Source organism: Amphibalanus amphitrite, unplaced genomic scaffold (genome assembly GCF_019059575.1).
Source record: "Amphibalanus amphitrite isolate SeventyFive unplaced genomic scaffold, NRLGWU_Aamphi_draft 000218F_arrow, whole genome shotgun sequence".
Classification (NCBI taxonomy): Eukaryota; Metazoa; Arthropoda; class Thecostraca; order Balanomorpha; family Balanidae; genus Amphibalanus; species Amphibalanus amphitrite.
The window spans coordinates 153618-172556 of NW_024881713.1; the positions used below are offsets into that span (position 1 = coordinate 153618).

The following is an 18939-nucleotide window of genomic DNA, read 5'->3' on the forward strand; positions in this document are numbered from 1 at the left end:
AGTATCTTCTCATCCGTATTTGCTTTCTTTCGATAGGTACCTTCTTCATCAGAGGCATCAAATTAGTGCTCTGTGCGGGCGGCTCTTCAGCCGTGTGACTCCTCCCCTCCATTCCCTCTCCTCCCCTCCCCTGAGTCGCCGACTCTGGGAAGTCGGCTCCCTCCGCCGTGTAACCCTCCCCTCCTCCCCCTCCCCAGAGGCGCCTCACCAGTGCGACGTGTGCGGCCGGCGGTACAAACACCGAACGTCGCTGCACGACCACCGTCAGCGCCACGACGGCCGCACCGTGTGTCCCGTGTGCGGCACCGCCGCCAGCACCGTCTACAACCTGCGGCTGCACCTGCGCAACGTGCACCGACTGCCCGGCGAGCAGGTCAGGGCGCTCACCGGCTACGGCGCCCGCCGCGCGCCCGCGCCGCCGCAACCGGTACAGGCGGCGCCATCGTCGGCCCGCTAGGTGACAGGACGATCACTCGGGGACCTGTGCTCGCCGCCGATGTCCCGGGAGCCCGCCGCCTCGCGCCGCCGCGTGTCCACTTGAGTCGCTGGTCGAGCTGACGTCACTGGCTGGTGGCCTGTCTCCCAGTGCAGCGGGGCCGACATGTGGGTCAGGGTAAAGTTCAAAAGCTCAGGGTCGCTCCGCTGTCGTCCCCAGTTCACCAAGTACTCCATGCTGCCGCGGCCTCGTAGGGATATATGTATTATATCATATCCCTCGCCCGCACATGCCATTTTCCCATCCTAGAACGCACATGGGGGGGGGGGGGGTGCCACCCCCAGCGCCATTTCGTTCCTGTTGGAGATAGAGCTTCGCGGTAAAGACCAAAAAGATTCTTTGGGAAGAGACGAATCCAATGATACCCAGTTTTACCTTCTCAGGTCAGTCATTGACCTTCCAGGTCAGGTCAAACTAAAAATGTTGCTGTTTTGGGTCACCGTTGGATATCAAGTGCGCTGCTAATCATATACCGATGACAATGCCGTTTTCTGGTGCCAAGCCAGCTAGAACCTCTTTGTCACACTACCCGACCATATTTTTGCTGTTGAGGTCATTTCAGGTCAAGTTAGGTCAAGGTCAATGATATGTGTTTGTATGTCTGTGTGTGTTTGTGTGTATACTGATGTGTGCATCGATTGTTTAATGTTTATGTGTCCATATTACATGAAATCATGATCTGAGAAGCTTTTACCAAAAATGCAGTAAAAAAAAAAAAATCACGAAAAGTAAATTCAGCTTGCCTTAAACGCAATTATTTTAGATGTACTAGGTTGACCTTGACCTTGACCTTGACATCTGTACATCGTCGAACAACATGTTCCATGATAGGTGGGAGGTAAGACTGGCAAAAAAGGCCGAAATCAAGGTGTCAAAAGCTCACAAGGCCCATAGCCAACGCAAGATGTTGAGAATTGGTCATTTGGGTCATGACATGACCTGAAAAACAAGGTCATATCTCCGAAACCAAACATCACAGAAACTTGAAATTTTCAGTAAACATCAAGAAAGGATAGAGGAGCAGCTATACGAAAAATCAGGCTTCTAGCTTCAAAAATGTTGAGTGCAGAGCAGAAAAACCACCTGAGGGGGGGGGGTGGCAACCCCCCCCCCCATGTGTGGGCGAGGGATATAGGACATGAGACAAGATGATCACCGCCGACCACACTGGAGGCCCCGAAAACCGTTCCGCTTAGCCTTCGCTGTGTACAGGTATCGGTTAAAGTTAGAACCTGGGGCCAGCAACTCCGGGCAGTGCAGTGACCAGTGACCAGTTTCGTGGCGCATGTGTTTCAAACGCAGGTGGCGTGGCCATGACATTCTTACTGTAATTTTCTGTATTTCGGGATAAAAGCAAAAACATCGTCGGGAATAGTGCTTATCCTGCTGAGACCGCGTAGAACTGGATTCATCCTCTTCTAAATGTATAATTTGTTATTAACCCGCGCATGACTGGGGTATTTTCCATAACGCGAGTGACAGGGGGGGGGGGGGCTCTCCAGAGCTCCTCCCTGCTATCTCCGAAACTACTCGGCCGATCGCCAAAATTTAAAAGGCGTCTGATAGCCCAGGAAAAACTGTTGCAAGTGACCTAATTTCATTGACCTCGAGGCCACCGATGACATCAAAGATCAGATCAAAGTAAAAATTATCGACATTTTGGCTTGTTTACAATTTAGGCTCTGGCCGCCGGCTAACAAGTCCGATCAGGATCATTTTTAGTTTGCGCACTCCTTGATATATGCCTTAGATACCTTGAGGGTACCAAAAATGTACCTCGAATTTTTCAGGTCAAGGCCAGGTCATCCTGGGTCTCGGAAATTTCATATTTTGTATCGGTCACGTGACGCATGTTTTATGGTCCATTCCACTCATAGATAACGAAGACAATGTCGTCTGTGTCATTTGAGGTCATTTTCAGCTGAATTTACCTTAGGTCAGGTCACTTTCAGGTAAAAAAGATCAAATTTTGATAATGAAATTTTTCAACAAAAAAGGTATAGGGGAAGATGGGGGAACACCGACCCCTTTAACCTTTTAGAGTCTAGTCACATAATTTTTGGCCAAATGATCAATCTCTCAGTTTCATTGGATTGTCGCATCAATTTTACATGCGTATTGCGTATCAACCAATTGTTTTCTGGTAGTGTCGTTCATAATTGCATTATTCCACATTTAGTAAATGTCTACATTTTTCGGGGTAACACCGACCGCGCCCGAGCTCAGCAGGCAACGAAATTTGCAGGTTGCTGGACTATTGAGTTGTTCTTCTCATCGTAGGTACATTCCCAGGTGGTTTAGTATAAGTACCAAATTGCCCAAGTGGGCGGTGTTACCAAAGTGTCTGCATTTTTCTAAAAATCCTTCAAAATGGCAGCACGACAAAAAAAATCGCTCCAGCAGGAGCACGTAATGCTTGGATGAGTCCTAATTATGGCAAAAAATACTACTTCAGGACTAATTTCTGTCAAATAAGATAAGTTTTCTTCTTGTTATTATGCTAGAAAAATTATAAAACGTATTCACGAAAGGAAAAAATAGTAATTTCTCGCAAATCACCTAAACCAGTGCGGTGCATTGCCCATACGTGCACTTCTGTTGACGTCACGCTGCCAAAAGACAGTCAGCTGTCGCCCTAGACCTCTTCATATTCCTGATATCGGGGTGGGCGGTGTTCCCCAAACGGCGGTGTTCCCCCATCTTCCCCTACCTATCAAATGCAGTTTAGCTGAGAAACACGATGGTGCTATTTATATTGTTGTAAGATATAAAAAACGCACTAAAATGGATTTTTAAATCTATGATTGTGAAATTTTTTTCTATAAGGCGTAAGGCCATTTTTGAAGATATCGGACTAAAACTTTCTATAGTAGGTCATCGACGGGTGTTCATTACATTCCGTTTTTTTCGAAATGTCAAAACTTGTTGAAAAAAAAAACAAAAATTATATTTTTGGTAATTGTAGGTATACGTATAGTTTTCAAAATTTTCAACATTATGAAATTCTAAATGAGCAGTGTGATAACCACGTTTATTGTACGTCCACTCGAGCAAAGAAATAACCTAGATCTAGCATAAAAACTGAGCTCTTGAGAGCGATTGCCGTAGTTCAATGTTTTGCCTAAAAAACGGCCGACATGACGTCACTTTGACGTCATTTTCGGCCGACCTATGGTAGCTAGAAAGTTGAAGGTGTCAAATTGATGCCGCTGAAGATACCGCACGTTTCGTGTCGATACGTCAAACGGTTTGGAAGATATTGCCGAAAAACGGGAGAGGGGCTCTGTAGAGCCCCCCCCCCCCATTCATGCGCGAGTTAAGCAATGTTTGCCATGAATTCACGCTTTACATTCGTTCCAAAACGTAACAGCCGTATGATAAGGAAAGTTACCGTAGTTTTAAAAATACAGGCAATCATCAATGATTACATATGTGTTATCGTCAGCGTGCCATTGCTCGTTGAGTCTACCAGAATGTAAGCACAGCGATACGTGTGTACTTATATGTATGTACAGCCCTCTGCAAACTGCGTGGTAGGTATTCTTTTTTCGACAAAACCGAGAATATCGCGGATACTATGCTATCGGTCACTCGGAAATCGTAACAGCAAGACGCGCGAGACTCCGCACCTTAGATGGTCATTACCATCGTATTCATTTTCCATCCAGTTTTGCAACAAAACCCAAAAGTTTATATTTACCCCCAAAACAAACTGTTGCATTTTGTTGCCACACAAAGCATATATGTACTTTGTTTAGTGATAGACCCAATCGAAGGAGTGGAGCATGGTGCCTCTATTTGCAATGAATTCCGACAGACAGATCACATAGTCTTTGAGTTATTACCGGTTTTGTCGAAAAAAGAATACCTACCACGCAGTCTGCTGAGGGCTGAACCCATGATAGGTACGATGGAGAGATATTGAGAGAACTATGTATCTATCACTATCACACGATATTTCATAACCCTTGAGGTTTATTTTTGGCATGAAGGGCTCTATTCATCTTCGTACCATTTTGATAAGTGCGCTGGACTTAACATCAAATGCCTCCGTGGGGCGTGAGTGTGTACTTTTCACGGTGGGAAGATATGTTTAAACCGCTTGACACTATCTACCTGATAGTCTTTAGACCACACTGGAGTGAGGTTAAAGGCTTATATGTATGGTGTGTCTGATATGCTCATTGTCCCTCATTTAAATGTGTCATTGTTTCACTTCGGATTCCATTATCGCATGTCTGACGTGTAGTAGGCGATAATGTCCACTCCCATTCGTCAAATCCGGTATTATTCCCGGCCGATAGTCACTGCCGGGCAGACGTTTGTTTTGTGTTGTTTGTTCAGGACTCGACACAGCGGCTGGTCGCCAGATAAGGCGTGCTCGCTAAGTTCTGAGCGCGACTAAGCGCCGATAGACAGCTTCTCGGGAGACACTGATTGCGGCCGCGGCACGTTGCATGTCCCCCCCGCGGCCACTTCTGATAGATGGGTCAGTCACGGACCGCCGGAGGCCACAGTAGACAGTGGACGCTGACCCACGTCTGACCCGCCGTCGACCAGCAGCGTACCCGAGCTAAGGTCAAAGTCAGACGCCCTCAACTGAGGTCAGCCGAGGTCACCAAAGTCACCGAGATCACCGCAAGCCTTCCAAGATCACCGAGGAAGCCGAGTTACCGGAGTCTACTGGGGCCGCGCGAGAGAATCGGCGCTCGGCTCATACCCCGCAGAGGTTACCCCAGACACGTGCGAGGTCTTCAGAGGTCACCTAAGCCGCCGCCGCTGATCTGAGGTCCCAACAGCACTACTGGAGAAGTAGCGTGTGCACCTCGGCGGCTGTGAGCGGTTGGTTGCCCGATGACGCCCTCTGAGGTCACGTGACACTACAGGAGGGCCCGTGACCAGACAGGGGCTGAGGACGAGGGTTGAGGCGAACTCACACCATCAGCGGTGCAGTGGGAAGGCGAGGAGACGCTGCTAGCTTCTCGCAACGGACCTAGAGCTTCCCAGAACGAACCTGAAACTTCTTACAGCGATCCTGAACCTGATCGGAAGATAGTAGCACACCATCTACCCTTCTGTATTGCGGCGACTTTAGCGGCCACCAGGACAGATTTGTGAGAGGCGGCGGGCCGGCGGCGACCGGTCGCAGCCGGAACACGCTGACCATGGCGGGCCCAGGCCGCCTCCTCGGAGCCGCGCTTCTGGCCGCCCTCATATCCAACGGTGAGTGACGCTCAAATGACAAACACTTAGTTATATTTTTGGCCAACATAAAATACCTACCTCGACATGCAGCTATGGGCATTTCTACTATTTACAAAATGTTTAGGATAACAGACCTTATTTGCTACCTTTTGGCTGTACCAATACCAAATTATTTCGATGCTAAGCTTCCCGGCAAGGGGGATGGAAATACGTTAAAGGAACTATCCCACCTTCTAAAATGTTGTTAAAACCAGTTAAATTGTGTCCGACTTTATAGATTGGATGACCAGGAACACGGTTCTGGCATTTATTTTTCATTAAACATCTTAGGCTTCCCATATTCCAAACACAAACTTTCAAATATGTGACGTCACAGCCCAAAATTACCTCCTTCCCCAGGCCACATTACTGCCATAAAGCTGATTCTTTTTACTCTGTATTCACCACAACAAAGTTCAGACCAAGTTTTAAGCGATTTTTCAACGCACAAACCCATTTAAATCAGAATGACTAAACGAGGTGACGTCACACTAACGGTCGCTCCATGTTGAAGATAGGGCCTTGCGCAAGACCCATTCTCAAATGAAGGGAACGAATTTCTTCAACACCAAGAGGCCGCGGGGGTTGCAACCTAGATAGATAGTGGTTTCTGAACCTCGCCGCAAACTTGGCTATCTCAACTCAAACCCCATGTTAAAGGTGGGATAGTCCCTTTAAGGGGTTTTCGCCCTTAGCGTAAAAACGACGGTTATTCGACCTCCATTGTGGAGTCCGCTTGGTTGCCAGTAAAGTCCCAACAACTTTCAAAAGATCCCGTGGAAAGTTTTACGGTCGTTTGACTAGACTCAGGTCATCACGTCCCATAGATCGATGCATAGTGTAAATTTGAAATAAATCCGCGGGTTTCAGATCAGTACGTCTTTCGAAGTCATAGGCCAGTGACCTGGCCATGCCAGTCTGTGGTCACTGGACAGTGACCATCATAGGTCAGTGACTTTCATTGCCAGGGTATTTTTTCACAGGAGATTAAACTTACATGACTGGTTAGTAACCTCCCGAGCCTTCATAGCTTATATGTCATTCTTTTCTCTAAGATTCACATGACATCAGGTCGGTCGCTGACCTTTCATCATTCTAAGTCAATTGATAAACATGGAAACTATTATTCTGGCGCGAGAAAAAAAAAATCAGCATAGTTTCGGCCACCCTCGGCCCAGAGCCATACCTACAGAAACCGATAAGTGTCCGGCGAGGGTAATATAGGTCTGCAGGGCGGCCAAAGGAGGCCGATTTCTGTCCTATTTAGCCTTTTGGGTAGGGCTTTTTGACCAGTGCTAATAAGAGGTCGGGAATGTAGAATAAAGGTGATCTAACTTCAGCGTCATCAACGATGTGTTCTGTGCACATTTCTCAGCTTGTTCGATGGATACCTGTTGGACTTAGATTTAAAAGCTTTTGACATAGATCTCGCCCTAGCGATGTCAACATTTATATAAGCAGTTCATAACTCGCCATATCTTGAGCATGGTGTGTCGTTTGGGGAACTAGCGACCCGCGGCCGGGCGCCGCGGAGAGGCGCCCACCATAGGGTTTTGGGGCTATTTTTTCACGTTTCGGTCTGAATCGTGAGAAGTACTGGTCGTAGCAAATATGTTCCCTGGTTTCTGAATTTTCAGTTCACGTGGAATGTGATAGGACAAGATTCATTTTCGTACAGACAAAACTGTGCCCGCGTTTTTTGGTCAAAGTAAAAATGTTCAGCAGCTTTTAACACGTGGGCCGCCGCAAAACAGGGTACACCGGAGGACTTAAGATTCAATATCTCCTAAGCCATCATAGATAGCAAATATGTTCCCTGGATCTATGTAGATAATACTTTAGAGAACACCCCAGGCCAAAAATTGTTTCTCGACAACTTACACCCAGCCCGCGTTTTTGGCTTAAATGCAATGCAACACGGCAGCCGACCTTCAGGGCTCAGTTAGCGAGTTTATTTTTTAGCGAGCACTTCGAGCATTTCAGCGTTCGATGAAATGACATATTTTTCAACGCAGTCGTTTCTTCATTTGCATCTTAACGCGACCTATATGATAATGTGACGGTATCGTCACACTAGAATGTGCAATTCAGCGTAATTTATAGGGCCAATTCTCGGCGCACAGCAGCAGACGGACACCGACTGACCCACCATCTAAAGGCAGTTTGGCGAAGCAGTATCGTGAATCACAGCCGCGAGATGTCCCTAGCGTAGAACACCGTCTGTTTGCCCAGTTTAAATACGTGATGTTTGCCCTCTGTCAACCCCTCAGTCACGGGGCTGGGGTCGCGGATGAGTGGGCGACCGCCCGCCGCGCGGGGAGGGGGATGCTCCCCTGACCCGAACCGCCACGGCGTGGGGACGGTCCCGCACTCGCGTGCCTCACGTCGCCGCCTCACACCGGTCAATTACGCTGGTTTTGAGGAACCGCTCATTGTGGTGGTGGGTGATCCAACGCAGACCATGCCAGAACCCCACTGAAGGGGTGTCACCCGTGTCAGCTGGCTCAGACCCATGATATCCCCTGTCCCCATACCGAAAGCGACGTTCCAAAGAGCAATATGCGTATAGTAGGTAGGTATTATTGATGTTTAATTCGAGAATGTAGGTATGCATGTAAGTACATACCTAGAGGATACCCGGGACCGGGAGGCATGGGCCCCCTGGAGGTATGGGCCATCGCAGTTTTGAAGAAGTGTTGCGTATTTTTACACATTTGATCGCGTAAACTGGTAGCAGCCATTCCGCTATACAACCCACGTGATTTCCAAACTTTTCCTCAGTCTTCTTATGCAATGAGCAGTGATAAAGCGTTCTTGCCAAGGCCATATACCTATAGTGTTTTTGCCCTCTTCGAGTAAGATACGGTACATTCCTATAGAAAATTCGTGATACCTAAATTTGAACCAGGCTCGTTTTATGATGTCAAACCATCGGTAATATTAAGTTTAAAGCATGCAAATTAAGACTGGATAGGCAATATGAAGCTTTCTTGCAAGATTATGAGCTGAGATGCTACGCACATTCTGGCGTCCTAACCGAGAGGTTCGGGCCACCCACCCCCGTTGATCCTAATTCAATAAAATGATGCCTTCATTGAATGTCCTCTTCATTTTCAATTAGTTTTATTGTCGCGTAAGGTCGAAAATTTAACTACAAATTTCATTCGAACATAAAAATATTATTTATCTTATTTCATGGAGCATGATTGAGTTTACCAAAACACATATGTGCCCACGTGACCCCCATGAAGTAAGCTGTTGGCCGCTTGTGCGGTTCCTGGGCTCTAAGAGAGATCAAGGTAGATACCAGCTACGAGTATGTTCTCATTATCGAGAAAAGAATATGAAACATGGCACCGGCCCATACCTCCCGGGCCATGGCCCGTACCTCCCGGTGTATTTTGATGGATCGAAAAAGCGCATGATTTATTGAAAGTTATCTCAAGACAAAATAGTTGACTCCAGATGCCTAATATCATGCACACTTTGCAGGCGAAGGGCAATTTCACGTATGCAGAGTGAAAAACCGGGTCTAGCCACTTCCCACTGGAAGAAAATTGCCTTTTCACAAAACCGGCCCATACCTCCCTGGTCTTTCCTACATGATGTGCTTAAGTACCCCAACTGTACAACTTTGCCCTCTCAGCCCGAGGCATAACTTTTTTTTTTACTTTAAAGACAGATCGTTAGTGACTTAGCACTCGCACTTATAGCGGGGTCGAACGGACCCCTCCCTGTTTTTCGCGAATAATTCGCGCAAAAAGCGGCCGATCGCGACGAAACTTTCAGTACCCTCAAGTTAATCAATTTTACACATATTTTTAAAATTATTGACCCTGACCCCAATGACCTTTGACCCGTGCACGATAGGACCGCGGCCGGAATTAGCGCGACATTGGTGGATTTGGCGACCTTTCCCAAATTGAGTTAAACTGTGTCACGTAGTTCAGAAATGTCCATGGACCACGAATCTGCAAATATTTTTCGTCCATAGTGTACAGCGTCCGCGCCACATCAGCCCAAACACAAAGTTTTGTGCCAAGCATCGTCGACCCGTTTTCGTACGGAGAAAAATAGCAGCTAATGTAGGTAAAAATATATCTATTAGACGGCTTTATCAATATTTTCGACGTTTAACCTGATAGTTTAGACCATGGGCTACACGATGGAAGAAAAAACTCATAGCTGAATATATAAATACGCTTCAAATGTTAAGTTTTTTTGGTGCTTTAAAAATTGTTAGTTAATTTTACTGTTATAGATATTCTGGAATGCCGATATAAAAAGTCCCGCTAGGTCCCGCTGTTCTTTTATCAATATGGTGTTTACCAATCAATTGCCTTTCAGAAAATGTATAATTTAGCTGCGTCAGCCTGCGGCAGCGAAAATGAGGGGCATTTTTTTACTCCAGGTCGCCGCGGCCGGGAGCCGCGAGTAACAGAACCTCAGGAATCGAACAAGGTTGCCAAGTACCAACTATATTAAAGTTTTGTCCGGACATATCCGTTTCTGTTTACACTTTCTGATACACTTTTCTGACCCGTAATAAATTTGTTATATAGTCATGTAGGCCATCAGATTCCCATCTTCACGGTTTTGGTGGCTACATTATTTGCTTATCGGAATTTCCGGTGCCGTCATGACCTGGCCTGACAGGTGCTGCCGTCTTAGGGGAGAGCGGGGTGAGTTGTATCATGTCCAAGTTGTATCAGGGCGAATTGTGCCAAACTTATCCAATAGGTAGCGCTCGTGACACGATTAGTCGACGAGGTTTTCCGGGCGCCATCTTTCCCTGTTCTGTCGTGTGGCTGGGTGGACGCGTCTCGAGGTGAGAGCCGATTTTATGTTTTTTAAATGTCATTCTAAAAAAATAGGCTGCAGGAAAATGTGTGCTTTGGGCATTTAGATGTGCACGAATTTGAAAGATCTCCGTAGCGGTGGTGAGGGTAGGTTCTAAGGCTGCGTGAGTGAAAATGGACTTCTCCAGCTGTCCGCTGTTTTTGAGCACGAGGATGTTTTTTCCAAGATGGCGGCGAGGTACATGTTGTATCAGAGCCGGGTGGGGTATGTTGTAACATGTATGTATGTATGTACGTATGGGTATGTTGCTTTTGATCGCGAAAGCTAAGCCCTGGCTCGCGTTTGTAGGTAGCTAGTCAATACTCGTTCCATTTCGGCACAATGTGTTGGCTGCTTTGCTCTTAACGGGTCACTTTTGCGTCTAGTCTGTTGATGTTTCGTTCGTTTCGATGTTTCGTTCGGATCGACCTAAGTTTGGTCTAATAAAAGTGAAGCCTTTGCGCATATACATTGTATTAACCCCATTTAATGTTGTTTTTATGTTTAAAACCAGTAGCAAACACACTCCCTGAAACGTGAAATAGTGATACAAATTACCCCACCATGTGATACAACTCACCCAAGCCATGGGGCAAGTTGTATCAAAAACATTGCTCTATTCGGCAGACCGTAGAAGAAAAACTAGCAGAGGTAGCGGAAAAGTTACTTTGCACAAAAAAGCAGAAGAATCAAGGAAGGAGATAGTATGGAAATAATGAGTTTATCACGGATAGTTACGAGGTTATGGGTCTCGGAGTAAAAACTGATACAACCCACCCCACTCTCCCCTATCACGTGACCGAGCGGAGTCGAGGTCAGGGCAGGTCAACCGATTAATTAATCAATTAATTAATGAATTAATTAATGATTAATTAATTATAATAATCAGAAATTGCTTAGAAAGTACACCGATTACCATTTTTATGATTCTACCATCCTTTTCATGTGAAAAGCGGGCACGAAATACGAAAAAGTACCGATGTCGCGCTAATTTTCTCTCCGGTCGCATTGTGCCGTGGTCTGATTCTCGAGACCATGTTCGACCGGAATCGCGAATTGGCGTATGTCGGCTCACATTATCCGCGTAATTTCCAATCTTTTTGTGGTGTGGGTTTCAAGATCACGTGAAGGTCAGGTCAAGGTCATTGACCTTTGATGACCTTGCTTCACTTTTTCGAGTTTTACATATTTCTAGGGTAGTTTCTGGAGCTCATTTCGAATTCCCATTTGAAGATTTATGAAGTAACGGGTGTCTACTAATTAATGAGAAAAAGTTCAGGCAGTTAATACGAACCTCTAAAGGTAATACATAATCTGCATATCTTGCATGCTGAAAGACATGTCTGTTGCGAATGTCAATCACGCAAAACGAAAACTTTAAATACCATGGTCAGTCGACATGAGAACGTTAAGCAAACAACGGTTCTAAGCAATCTTCGCCAATTTTAAGAAAAATTACCTTTCTACAACGGAAAGGGCACTTATGGCTCTCCTAGTTCAAGTAAAGGTTTTTAGCCAAGTGCCAACAGCATGCTTATGATAGTTGAGATAAGAGGAAACGTTCAGCATGCTGGAAAAGGTTTGAAGTAGCTGCAACTCTGCGAATTTCGCTACAGAAACAAAGTCCCCTTCGATGGGGTGCGAAGGGCAAGGTGAGGGGTGTCAATGTGCCTGCTATTATGTCGTAATTTTTGCTGTAGAAAATGTGCAATTGAGTACCGGAGGTGCATACAGGCACCTGAGGTCACTCAAGCGCAGCAACGCAGAGAATAACAGCGTTTGCGTCGGCTAATCTTAATTAAATAATTAAAATAATTAATAATAATAATTTATAAATAATTAAAACCATCACAATGTTGGAGGGGGTCGGCGAGCCCACGAAAGATCGAGAAGATAATCCACCCTGCGTGTCGCAGCTGTGGCCGATTGAATACTTCTGAGGCTTTGTCAAGAAAGAAATATATCCAGGGGACAAGACTGTAGCTTTGGACCGACATCTCAAGACGGCAAGGCGGGAATTATCGGTCTCGTTTGACGTGGAGGTGTCGCGACGTTTGATCAAGGGGGTCGGGTGGCCCGTGCGGCGTGACGTGAAACATGGTGTGCTCAGTGCGCTGCGCTGATGGTATTTGATAACAAATAGAAGGATGCATAAGCATGCGAGTTTTCGATTATCTAAGTTACAAAATACCCGAGATATAAGCCTGTAAACTTTTTCTCATTAATTAGTAGACACCCGTTAGTTTTGGTGCCATCGTAACACGCTACGAAGCTGTCAGTGGTGGTCAACACCTGCTATGGATGGCCGGCAGGTCTCCTACTGGTTGACCTGACCTGACCTGACCCGACCTGGCCTAAATACATTAAGACATCATAAGTATGTGATCAAAACTAACATAACTACGTGTTCAGCACCCCGCAAAATCCCTTTTTCAACCTCACTTTGCGAACATCCAGCAAGTCCCGATTTTTCCGATTTTTGGGTCATTGACCTGACCTGGAAGGTCAACCAATGACATAAATAAGACCATAAAATTGGGTATCATCGGCTTACTCTCGTCGCGGGCAACACGCTCGTTTTTCCTGCGAAGCTCTAGCTCCATCAGAGGCCAAACGGCAAGGAGGGTCCAACGGACCCCCCCCCCATACGTTAGACGCTGGCAAACACGAATACGGGCGAGGGTTAAAACGCAGGAGAAATATTATTACGAGCGAACTGACCGCGTAAGCGAACGGCGAAATATTTTTAAGATAACGGAAAGTTATCAGCATTTACATACCTATACCTAACGGCCCGGCCCAGCCTGTAACGCTTTTGAGAGGCATATATTTCATGCCTCAGTAGTCAGTATCCGTTGCAGTGGTTGGGCTGATCGACCTGCCACCCTTTTTGTTGGGAAGCCTATCTACCCCGTGATTAATTGCTCTTAATACATCTACATATATATAGGTGATCGTCGTGGCACGCAGGGGCGGAGCTTCCTGTCCATACAGTTGGTGGGGCGGCTGCCCCACCAACTTGCCATTTTGCCCCACCAATAAGTGTTTTGCCCCACCGAATTAAGCTGATTTGCAGGACTTTGTAGCTTTTCAAATCAATCATTGAGGAGCTTTGGAATGTCTGTGCTATGCAAAATGTTACATTTGCAACGACAGGAATTGATTCAGTGTTCATTTTTAATCAACTTCACAGTCGGACAGTGTAGACTGTAGGTTTGATGCTTTTTTGCCCCACCAACTTCCTCTGAAAAGCTCCACCCATGGTGGCACGTGTCACGCGAAAGCTGTTTTGTTGAAGTAACACTTTTGAAAGACCTAAACCTTTGTAGTAGAGGTTTTAGCCAACGGGTCTGCAGTGCAGGAATATTTCTATCTTGCACTCCTCTGAGAGCTAGAGTTTCGCGGAAAAAAAAACGAGCCCGTCACGATGTTGCCCGTCACGAGAGGAAGCCGATGATGCCCAATGTTAAGGTCCTAGGTCATCGATTGACCTTCTAGGTCAGGTCAATGACCCAGAAGTCGGAAAAATCGGGACCTGTTAGAAAGTCGTGAAGTGTGGCTGCTATGGGGTTTTCCCGGGGTGCCGATCACGAATATCGTGTTAGTTTTGATCACAGATGATGTCATTGAGCATTTAGACCAGGTCAGGTCAGGTCAGGTCAGGTCAACCAGTAGGGGTCGTGACGGGTATTCGTAATACGTGTCAACCGCCTCTAACAGCTTTGTAACGTGTTACGAAGGCACCAAAACTACTTCGTAGATGTTCAAATGGTTGCTAAATTCGAATTCAGCTCCAAAACTAGCCTAGAAACATGTAAAACTCGAAAAAGTGGACCGAGGTCACCAAAGGTAAATGACCTGACCTGACCTTGAGGTGACCTTCACATCCACCAAAATGCATGGGAGCAACATCAAATCACATTTTTGAACGTTTGAAACCACAAAAAGCTTGCAAACGCGCGGCTAATGCGAGCCGACATACGCCGAATCGCGATTCCGGCCAAACATGGTCTCGGAAAGTAGGTCACAGGTCAAAGGTCATTTGGGTCAAGGTCATGAAATTTTCAGGGTAGGTGTAAAATTGATCAATGCGAGAGACTGAAAGTTTCGTCGCGATCGGCCGCTTTTTACGCGAGTTATTCGCGAAAAACCTTAGGGGATGGTTGGATACCCCCCCCCCTCCCCCGTGCCGGCGAGGGCTAAGCAGTCGAGAAAAAAACACTTTTGGACAATTGACATGTGATGGAGACGTGGAAGAGCAGTAAAAACAGCTGCAATGCGTTCAGTTTTACAATAGGCATTCGATTGGGATGCAACATGAGTTTTACCGGTCAGGTCATGAGCTCGACCTTAAAAATGTTCATCTTTGGAGGTCAAATTACACACCATTCTACACCATTGGACGAGAGAGACATGATGCTAGCAGAACTGATTGTTTTTAATGCCTATGTACCCACAACAATGACAACAATGCATCGCTCGCGCTGGGCTACGCTTCGCTAAGCTTGCGTTCCAGGACCATAGTGACGTCACAGGAAGGGACGCGGGCGGACCGCCGCGCTGATGACCCGCCCGCTGTCAAAGGGCGGGCTGGGTTTGACGGGCGCACAATAGCGGCCGAGCGCGTGTTCCTGGAAGCGATAGCGAAGACACAGGCGCCGGAAGGGTTGGACGCTTTGACCCTCTCCCAGACCTCCCGCTGTTACTGCCAAGGTTATACTGCTACTGAGAAGGGAAAGTGACGGTGGTACTATTCACACAGGCTTTTCCACTAATTTCTGACGTTTCGCACGTGTCGTCAACAATCCGTCCCCTAGCCCGGCAGTTGCTGGGGTATTTCGCCACCCGCCGTTTGCTGGGGAGGGGCGTTAAACGCCCCCAGCCGATAACTCGAGAACCAATGGGCGCAGCGAAACGCACGAAGCGGCAAACGAAAGAACGCGACGAGACGCTTCAGATGAGTGCTTGAAAGTTGAATTTCGAGGTCACAGGTCGGGTCAAGGTCAGGTCAAACACCTGAAATCGGACTTTCGGTAGCATGGACTTCAGAACCTCGTAATGGGCGCCCCTCGTCAATAGCTCAATCAAAACTGTGCACAATCCTTCATATAAGTGCTAAAAGAGTGTCAGATTCATGCAGGGGTCCCGGGTCGGTCAAACATAGGTCAGGGTCAAGGTCAGGTCAATCAGGTAAGAACATACCCCCGAAAATCAAAACTGGTATTCGCAGTCTATGATACATGTTTTATGGGTAATTTTGGGCGAAGAACACGTTGGTGACATTTATAATATCATACGAGTACGCGTTTTATTGAAAAATATCAATTGAAGAAATACATGCATCATTGTCGTGAAGTGTCACGAGAAATAGCCAAGATTCAGTCCAAGATTTTGGAAAATATTGAACGGTAGGTCAAATCAAAAATCGAAGATAACCATTTGATTGTACATAACATTGGCAGTCTAGTGGCGTTTACGGCATGTCTGTATGTCTATTCTGTGATTTTATATGATTTTTCGAACATATGCCGTTTTTCGTTGAAAAATCAGAAATCATGACGTCACTAAAACCTCGATATCTCAAAATATTTACGACCAATTTTTTTTGAAACTTTGGCACAATATACTTTGATCAATTCCTCGCAGGTACCCAAAATTTGGTGCGCCTACGGCGCGCCGTTTTTAAGCTACAGCGCGGCGAAAAAAGTGGGGGCGTTTAACGCCCCTCCCCAGCAACTCGCGGGCTAGAGATACTTGCGCGAACACTAAGGTAACCGGACTGTTAGCTTGAAACGCCGTCAGGGAAAACATACTGCTCCATGATATAATTTCTTCCACGTGTGACCGCACTGAAAAAAATCGGGAAACCCCATTTCTTACAATCTGACACCCCATACTCCAAAATACTCCTAAATTAGGCTCCGTTTTCATGATTTTAAGATGTCATGGGTGTTGTGACACCCGACACGGGAGCCCCATTACCTTTTGACGCCCCAAAAATGTACATGACCCCCTTGGGAGAGGTTCGGCTAGCGAACTCCCCAAAAATTGCAGGCCAAAAAATTGGAGTGTCGCTGAGACACCCCCGTTGAAACCCCTCTGGGGTGTCATTATCCTGGAGTGACACCCCGTGTTGCATTCCAAAGTGTCACTGCGACCCTCAGTCAGGGGCGTACCGCCCATACCGCAAATACCGCAAATGCGGTATGGCTGGCGGCGACGTGCCCAGGGGGCCCCCTTGGGCAAAAATTAAAAAAATGGAAAGTGCCCTCGCGGGCCGAAGGCCCGCTAGGGAATCTTTGCTTGCTATCGCTACGCATGGAAATGATATATATGGCTGGCGAAAAAAATTGAATTCGCGTGGTGTTTTGCCTGAGCCGATTGGACGTCTAGAAGTTGAGATATACGCAAAAAAATCTGTTCCAACCTACAAAAGTTCTTAGTTAAAAAAGTCACCGTGTCATACGTTGGTCGTGCACACTACAGGGCGCCGCAAGGCCGCGAACGGAAAGAGTAATTTTGTTTGTTTTGTTGGGTTAGGCCCTTTCGGTCGACAAGACCATTGCAGAGCCGGAAGGATGATAAAAATTAGGGGGAGACATTGGTCTGGGCAGGCACCCTAGTGAGTCGCCGGGGCTGAGCCCGTCCAGAGGACAGGCCACCCAGCCCCAAGGCACTCACTGCACCCGGCTACGGGGTGCGCTCCCTCAGGAGCAGCGTTGCCGCTCCAAGGGAGCAGCCCGCATGAGATAAAGTTGCCTGTCCAGCCCGGAGGGGGGTTGCGGCGTGGAGAAGGATTTCAGTATCCTGAGGATAGAAGCACGGAACGGTCTGGGTCAGGAAAGAGTAACTCCTCATAGGTTATAAATATAGTCTGAGATTCTCGTCCCGAAAGACATTAAATCCTCGCCGGGAGTTTTTCGGAAGTATAGGGGAGTAGAGCTGCTCTGAGCGACTCCCTGCTGAAGGCCCGCGGTTCCCCGCGTGGGGTTCAGGAACAATGTGGGGAGTTATATCAGAAGAACAGGGGAGTCGAGCTGCTGTATTTTACACCCTAATTTGGGAGTTTGACACCCTGTCGGGTGCTTAGGGACCAAAAAGGGGTGCTCGGCTGATATTTGAGTTCTCGGCTATATTTCTTTCCGGACACGTAAACTGCGAATGTTTTTTAGCCTCACCGAAGGTGTTGAAGACGCCCTTTCTCGCAGCATCATTCGTGTTCATTAACGTGCTTTGTGTGCGCCGTATCGAAGGATAATATCGGTAGGCCGAAGGTAGAGCTTCAAATCCTACCGATAGATGGCGCAAACTAAAGTTGGTAAAATCGGGACCTGTTTTTCACGAATGCTGGTGCATGTTTGGAGCTAAGGCAAAAGCGTGCATAGCGTAAAGTGGCCAACTATATCACGATGATATCTAGACTGATTACCGTGTCATACGTTGGTCGTGCACACTACAGGGCGCCGCAAGGCCGCGAACGGAAAGAGTAACTCCTCACCCGGTTATAAATATAGTCTGAGATTCTCGTTCCGAAGACCACCTATCCGTGCTTCTATCCTCAGGATACTGAAATCCTTCTCCTCCACGCCGCAACTCCCCTCCGGGCTGGACAGGCAACTTCATCTCATGCGGGCTGCTCCCTTGGAGCGGCACCGCTGCTCCTGAGGGAGCGCACCCCGTAGCCGGGTGCAGTGAGTGCCTTGGGGCTGGGTGGCCTGTCCTTGGACGGGCTCAGCCCCGGCGACTCACTAGGGTGCCTGCCCAGACCAATGTCTCCCCCTAATTCCTGTCATCCTTCCGGCTCTGCAATGGTCTTGTCGACCGAAAGGGCCTAACCCAACAAAACAAAAACAAAACAAAAAAATTCCGAAGACATTTAATTCTAGCCGGGAGTTTTTCGGAAGTATAGGGGAGTAGAGCTGCTCTGAGCACTTCCATGCTGAAGGTACGCGGTTCCCCGCGTGGGGATCTGGAGTATTATGGGGAGGTACATCAGAGGAACGGGGGAGTCGGGCTGACATATTATACACCCTCATTTGGAAGTTTGACACCCTGTCGGGTGCTTATAGGGACCAAAAAGGGGTGCTCGGCTGATATTTGAGGGGTGTCACCTGCAGTCTAACGGAACCCCATGTAGGCCGGCGCTGACCCCCCTTTAGCGGCTGCGACTCCCCACTATGCGTCGAAACCCTCCTGGGGTGTACGCCAAACACCCCATTTATAATAGCTCAGCGACTCCCCTCAAAACACCCCACTCGGGTGTTATTTTTGACATGACCGTCAATACCCCGTACAGGGTGTCATTTTTTCTTTCAGTGCGGTCTGGAGCCTTTTCGCATTAGATCGATGCGTGTTTTATC

The 18939-nt window shown here is 47.3% G+C and overlaps 1 protein-coding gene across 1 annotated transcript in view; it reads left to right on the forward strand.

Annotated features, from left to right (window-relative positions):
- The first annotated feature begins 5661 nt into the window (after positions 1-5661).
- Positions 5662-18939, forward strand: part of LOC122385407 (mucin-2-like) — a 31476-nt gene continuing 18198 nt past the window's right edge. Inside the window, exon 1 of the mRNA XM_043373650.1 lies at positions 5662-5719. Coding sequence (XP_043229585.1) covers positions 5662-5719 — 58 coding nt within the window. The remainder of the gene's footprint in view (positions 5720-18939) is intronic.